The sequence below is a fragment of the Triticum urartu genome, chromosome 3 (assembly GCF_003073215.2).
Source record: "Triticum urartu cultivar G1812 chromosome 3, Tu2.1, whole genome shotgun sequence".
Taxonomy (NCBI): Eukaryota; Viridiplantae; Streptophyta; class Magnoliopsida; order Poales; family Poaceae; genus Triticum; species Triticum urartu.
In genome coordinates, this window is record NC_053024.1 from 66,044,139 (window position 1) to 66,051,280 (window position 7,142).

The 7,142-nt window shown below is 49.8% G+C and overlaps 1 protein-coding gene and 1 pseudogene across 1 annotated transcript; both read left to right on the forward strand.

Annotated features, from left to right (window-relative positions):
• The first annotated feature begins 943 nt into the window (after positions 1-943).
• On the forward strand, positions 944-2,871 carry LOC125547985 (1-aminocyclopropane-1-carboxylate synthase 7). The gene is made up of 3 exons (XM_048711707.1): positions 944-1,406; positions 1,509-1,669; positions 1,754-2,871. Exons 1-3 carry the CDS (start codon positions 1,086-1,088, stop codon positions 2,637-2,639), a joined length of 1,368 nt encoding a protein of 455 aa, XP_048567664.1. The 5' UTR covers positions 944-1,085; the 3' UTR covers positions 2,640-2,871.
• A 3,152-nt stretch (positions 2,872-6,023) lies between these two features.
• LOC125549701 lies at positions 6,024-6,162 on the forward strand (annotated as a pseudogene).
• Positions 6,163-7,142: the final 980 nt, after the last annotated feature.

Genomic DNA, 7,142 nt, shown 5'->3' on the forward strand with positions numbered 1-7,142 from the left:
GAGGGAGTACATTTTTAGCCGCAAAAAGTGTAATGGAGATAAAAAAGTATATTTCCTATACTTAAAATATGTACTAACGACTTATAAAATATTAACGCTAAACGACTTTGCGCCATCGATCGATGTCGGCTCCAACCTCATCATGAGCATGAGCATGTGGCGGTACAAACAAATGGACGGCGCGGTCGTATCGCGTATAGTATGTCTTACATTTTTGACACAATATATATTTTCTAAATTTCTCGATTAAATAATAATCAACTGATTTGCTGCCAACGTACTATGTTACACTTACACTAGTATGTCTAACAAATGGTGCAATCTCCATGTCTTCTACTCCATCATCCCATAATATAAGATAGTTCAAAAAATGTTTTTATATTACGGGACATAAAGAGTACTAGCTACCACTCATGTACGCCTCAAGCACAAAAGAGAAAAAGGTAAACTTGCACGCTGCTAGTTTATAACAGAAGACTGAATTTGAAGGCAGAGAAATATTAGCTATCATTGTTAAATCTTTCCTTGCTTATCTTGTGTGTTCTATAATGGTACTCTCTATTAACTTTGTGCTAAATCAAGGTCAATTAATATGTCCGGAGCTGTCCGGATGTGTCCATGGGCGTATAGGGACTCATATTAGGCAACTATGGTTGTACATGCTCTAACCATTGGTAAAATCTTACATCATGTCAGGTAATAGGAATATTAGCCATTGATTATTGAAAATATATATAACGTAATAATATTAGCCGTTAATTGTCAAAAAATAAACATTAGCCATTAATTGTCAGAAAAAATGAATATTAGCCATTTTAAAATTTGGGGGCTCTTGTGACAACTGGGTCCTCCCCCGGGGGGCAACTTTGACAACCGAATGATTTCACACCAGTATATATACTGCCATATTTTTGCCTATATATAGCCCCAAGACCAGCCAGGATCACCACACCCAGCTCTACCTTGCGAGCGCATTCACATTCTTGAGCTGTTCTAGCTTTGCTCCTTGCCATTGCATTGCGTTGCGAGCTTTCAACCTCGAAAGAGTCCTGCTCCATTGCTTGTCACTCCAAGGCGCAAAGACCATGGGCGGCATGCTGTTGCCCGCTGCTTCCTCGCCTCCCCTGTCGCGGGTGGCGACCTCCAGCGCCCACGGCGAGGACTCCCCCTACTTCGCCGGGTGGAGGGCCTACGACGACGACCCCTACGACGCCGTCACCAACCCCGGCGGCGTCATCCAGATGGGCCTCGCGGAGAACCAGGTCTCCTTCGACCTCCTGGAGGGGTTCCTCAGGGAGCACCCGGAGGCGGCCGGGTGGGGCGGCGCCCGCCCCGGCTCCGGCGTCGCCAGCTTCCGGGACAACGCCCTCTTCCAGGACTACCACGGCCTCAAAACCTTCCGGAAGGTACGTCGTTGATGCACAAGAGCATGTGTGCTCTGCTTTATCTTGCTTGTCTCCGACGGCGTGGACTGATCTTTGTGGCGGTCCGGTGCCCTTTGCTTGCAGGCGATGGCGAGTTTCATGGAGAAGATAAGGGGCGGAAAGGTGAGGTTTGACCCTGACCGCATCGTGCTCACCGCCGGCGCGACGGCGGCCAACGAGCTGCTCACGTTCATCCTCGCCAACCCGGGAGACGCGCTGCTCATCCCTACGCCGTACTACCCGGGGTAAGCAACAAGCCAACCAACCAGAGCAAGCCACTACTGTTCCATTGCCCGTGCTCTTGTCCTGACATGCATGGCGCCCTGCAGGTTTGATCGGGACTTGCGGTGGAGGACGGGGGTGAACATCGTGCCCGTGCACTGCCACAGCTCCAACGGCTTCCAGGTCACGGTCGCCGCGCTCGAGGCGGCGTACGAGGAGTCCGCGGCGGCGGGGGTGAGCGTCCGCGGCGTCCTTCTCACGAACCCGTCCAACCCGCTCGGCACGACGGTGGAGCGGTCGGCGCTGGAGGACGTCCTCGACTTCGTCGTGCGCAAGAACATCCACCTCATCTCCGACGAGATATACTCCGGCTCCGTGTTCGCCGCGCCGGACCTCGTCAGCGTGGCGGAGCTCGTCGAGTCGCGCGGCGACGACGTCGCCGGGCGCGTGCACATCGTGTACAGCCTCTCCAAGGACCTGGGGCTCCCGGGGTTCCGCGTCGGCGTGGTGTACTCGTACAACGACGCGGTGGTCACGGCCGCGCGGCGCATGTCCAGCTTCACGCTCGTGTCGTCGCAGACGCAGAAGACGCTCGCCGCCATGCTCTCCGACGCCGCGTTCGCGCAGGAGTACATCCGCACCAACCGCGAGCGCCTCAGGGTGCGGCACGACCACATGGTGGCCGGGCTGGCCCGCTCCGGCGTGCCGTGCCTGCCCAGCAATGCCGGGCTGTTCGTGTGGATGGACATGCGGCGGCTGCTCCGCGACGGCGGCGAGGCCACGGTCGCCGACGAGCTGCGGCTGTGGGACCTGATGCTGCGCGAGGTGAAGCTCAACATCTCGCCGGGGTCGTCGTGCCATTGCTCGGAGCCCGGGTGGTTCAGGGTGTGCTTCGCCAACATGAGCCTGGACACGCTGGACGTTGCACTGGCGAGGATGAGCCGCTTCATGGACAGGTGGAACAAGGCGACAACGCTGCAGGAACAGCACTAGACCAAATCTTCAAACAAACAAAAAAGATACATACACTAGACAAAGTAAAAGTAAATTTTTGTGGCAAATCCATTGCCATTGTAATCAATTGAGGAAGTACGTAACCGATCCTGGTGACACATCAATTTTGTATGGGGATTTTTTTTCTCTCGAACAGAGAGATGGTATCCCATACTATTATATGTAAGAGTGGTTCATTCTTGGAATAAGTCTTCTTTGCAATCTTAAACTATTAGCTTGGTTCACTTAACCCTTGAAAAATAATTTGTCCTCACTCAACCTCCTAATCTTTTTCTATCCACTCTGATTTGTTTCAAAAATCAGCAAATCTCTTCATTTCTTATTAAAAATAGATACGAGTATGCCATACATACAACATCCTTTGTCCGATTTTGGTACAAACCTACCGATCACACCGTCCATGAATAGGCAAAGTGCAATCCCAACCATTTGATTGTCTGTCGTATAGAGATCGTAGGATAAAATATCATATGTGGAGTAGTTGCAAAAAAAAATATGAAAAAATATCACACATATGACAAAATTACAATAATGCACCCCAATGTTGTTGCAATAATATCTTTTAAGATAGTTAGATATTCATCTTTTGATCTCACCAAAATAGGTTTTCGCTATTTATGAAGAAACCTGGAAAATAACTAATTTTAAATCAATGGTAACAAACCATTGGATCCAAGCATCTAGATCCACGCAAATATAAAATCACGACAAATGTTTTATCAAACGGCAATCGATGTGGATTGTGGATAGAGAAAACTATTTCTAAGTTGACTCGACTATAGTTGCTCCCTATCAAAATGGGGGATCTCAGTCGTGGCACCGATGTAGAAATCAAAACAATGTTAACACTAGCATCGCAAATGAAACAAAAATGCTACGCATACGGAATCCAACTTACCGGCAGATTTCCTCCAACCTCAATGTTTTTCCGTTGAGAGCATATTTACCCCAAAACATTCATTAAGAAAACCACCATCACTGCATATGTCCAATAAAGGAAAGTTTGTGAGATTTCACCCTAGCCAGATAGAGTTCGAAGATTGTTAGGAAAATGGGTTATAAAGTTGGATACATAGGCAATCGAGAGGCTCAAGGTGTTTGAGATATCTTGCGATCGAGTATGGTGGTCGCTGTGGCTGGGCATATGCTGCGTCTAGTGGTTTTGCACATGTACATTAGTTTGTGGGCTTTTGTATCCTCTAAACCCTTTTCTCTACCCCTAGTTTTGTTTCTTTTGTGTTTCTTTTTGTTTTTTTTTTGCTTGGTTTCCCTTAATTAACAAAGATGTATATGATTTTCTGCTCGGGTTTCCCTCGTTAAGTGGATCAACTCTTCTCTTCTTAATGCAATTGCGAGAACTCCCGGCCGTCTGGTGTGGTCCCGTAAAAAGAGGGCAAAGTCTAAGTGCCGACTTTGTGCGCTATTATCGGATCCATCTAAGTTACTAGCAAAAATAAAAAAAACGGATCCATCTAAGCAAGGACAAAACATGGATTTTGAACTCAAAAAATTCAGCGTTCGCCATCTACATCAGTGCCACCGACTGGCACATCCCTAGCCAAATCCCCATTGTCATGGTCACGACGGCGGCCCTCTCAACAAACCACCACCGTAGGGTGGTCGTCAAGGCACCAGCCATCTCCCGAACACTGTAGCATCGCGTCGTTAGGTCGGCGCGCGCGCGGGACGCGGGAGCGTGTGGAGTGTTCTCTTCAGTTCAGTTTGTCCTCGGGTGCACACGGCAGGTGTTCCACGCACGTAACGCGCCATCCACTCTCGGCCTACGCTGCTAAAGCTAGCTTGTTCCAAGTCTTTCTAGAGTTCCCAGTGAACTAGCTAGCTGTGTGGACTGTGGCGTACTACAGCATAGGTAGGTGAGATAAAATTGGTAGCACACCACCTATATGAGACCAGGAAACAAAAACGGTCTGATGAGCAGAGAGACGTACGTACGTAACGTACACTTTCGATGATTGGCACGGGGACAGGCCAGGCTGGACCGGTGCTCGACAATGGCAAGACAAGAAGGGCACGGGAACAAGATAGAAGGGAGAGATCCCCTCGCCCAAGGCACACAACACGTCGGAAAGGCAGCAGCGATCTTCCTGTGTCCCCAGCATCTGCGCGCCAGCTTGGCCGCGGATCACACACCTCATCACTCGCACTCGCCAGTATACGACACTTCTCCTTAACACCATTACATAACAGCTCATTATGGGACAGGAGGCTCTGGGGATCCCGGGCTTGTCTGTGGAGCGCTAATGGCGTGATCGATCCGGCCAAGCACCACGGTTACATTAACGGATACTGCTGGCGATCGTGCTAGCAGAGTATGAACAAACCCATCGCGGTGCTTAGTTAGCTAGGCGCCGAGGTTAGGTGCGTTCATGCCGGGCATGGCATATGCACCGTTGGCTAAAAGCGTCGCCACCGGCATGATCGATCTGCATACGTGTGAACTGTTAGAATAGGATACGTAGAGGTAGTCAGATATGTTTTAAACTTGTTCTGGTTCTATCTCTTCTTCTGTTCTTCTTCTCCAAGTCTGTCTCTCATTGTAATCTGGAAGTCCTAGCGATATTCCAAGCATTGTAAGCCACGACAACTCTTCTATAAATATACATGCGGCCCGAGCAAAGGGTTTAACGCTTCCTATCAAATTTTACATGGTATCAGAGCCCTTCCTCTCGTACGTCTAGTTTTCCCTGAGAGATCGATCTAATTGATCGAGAGAGAAATCTGAAACCTATCCAGCGAGAGACATCGAGAGAAAACATGTCAGGCACCAATGCCAGCACCGCTGCCTCCACCATCGCCGCCACCAATACCGCCCTGATTGAATCCACCACGAGCGCCTTGTCCACCCAATCTGCACCATCCACCTATGCACCTTCTTCCACCTTCAGCAGCGTCTCCTCTCTCGGGTCTCCTCCATCTGAGAAGCTCACGAGGACGAACTTCCTCCTCTGGAAGGCCATCGTGCTACCCCAAATAAAGGGAGCACAGATGGAACACTTCCTCGACGCCGCAAGCCTGGCGCCCCCTCCTACCATCACCGTCACCAAAGATGGGAAAGAGGAGCAAGTCTTCAACTACGCCCGGTCGATCTGGTACGCCCAGCAGCAACAGGTACAAGGATACCTTATGGGGTCTCTGTCACGTGAGATTCTTGCGCAGGTCGCTACTCTTCAGACGCCGGCCGAGGTGTGGAGTGCCATCCACGCCTCCTTTGCTGCCCAGACGCAAGCACAGATCGTCAACACCCGCATCGCCCTTGCCAATCTGCACAAAGGGAGCATGGGCATGCCTGAGTATCTGGCGAAGATCAAGGCCTTCGCCGATGAGATTGCCTACACCGGCGATCCCCTCTCTGAAGGAGAGCTAACCTCCTATGTGCTCAAAGGGCTGGACATCGAGTATAACCCGATGATCTCAGCCCTGGCTGCACGCATTGAGCCGGTGACCGTCCAAGAGCTCTACAATCAGTTGCTAAGTTTTGAAGCCCGTATGAATCTGCTACAAGGTAACAACATCCGCCAGTCTTCGGTTAATTCTATCTCACGTGGACGCGGCACTGGAAGTCGAGGCCGTGGTCACCGCGGTCACCAACAGGGGCGCGGACGCGGCAACAGCAACAACAGCGGGCATGGGCGCGCCAACAACTCTGGCCCACGCTGCTCCGGCACCTCCTACTCCAACACCAGGCCGCGCTGCCGGCTTTGCAAGAAACCAGGGCATGAGGTGAAAGATTGCTGGCACCGCTACGACGAAGATTATGTGCCTGAAGAGCGCCATGTAGCTGCAGCCATCAGGGAGCAAGAAGAAGCTGGCGAAACCGTCTGTTATGCTGATTCTGGAGCTACAGATCATGTCACTAGCGAATTGGAGAAGCTTGCAAACCGAGAGAGATATTATGGCAATGATCAGATAAATACCGCCGCAAGTGGAGGAGGTATGGACATATGTCACATTGGTCAATCTTCTATTAATTTCCCTAATATTAAACGTGATCTTCTTGTAAAAGATGTTCTTCATGTCCCTCAAGCCAACAAAAATCTTGTTTCCATGTCCCGTTTGTCCGCTGATAATAATATCTTTTTTGAAACTCATCCCAAGTATTTTTTCATTAAGGATCGGGCAACGAGGGAGCTCCTCCATCACGGTAGATGCATCGGTGGTCTATACCCTATCACATCAAGAGCTTTTAGCCGCAAGCGTCCTCGCCAAGTCTACTCCATCGTCAAGCCATCTTTAGAGAGGTGGCATCAAAGATTAGGTCATCCTTCATTTAAAATAGTTGATCAAGTAGTGAATAAAGGCAATCTTAAATTGTCTAGTCGTGAGAATAAAGAGTCTGTTTGTGATGCTTGCCAATGTGCCAAGAGTCACCAACTCCCCTATCCTAGATCAAATAGTATGTCTCATGCTCCGTTGGAACTGATATTCAGTGATGTATGGGGTCATGCCAGAGATTCTTTTGGA

What these genes read in the sequence shown, in the direction of transcription:
- LOC125547985 (XM_048711707.1), top strand. Translation starts at nt 1,086, where the DNA reads ATGGGCGGCATGCTGTTGCCCGCTGCTTCCTCGCCTCCCCTGTCGCGG. An exon ending in GCCTCAAAACCTTCCGGAAG is followed by an intron (nt 1,407 to 1,508) that starts GTACGTCGTTGA and finishes CTTTGCTTGCAG; the next exon opens with GCGATGGCGAGTTTCATGGA. An exon ending in CCTACGCCGTACTACCCGGG is followed by an intron (nt 1,670 to 1,753) that starts GTAAGCAACAAG and finishes GGCGCCCTGCAG; the next exon opens with GTTTGATCGGGACTTGCGGT.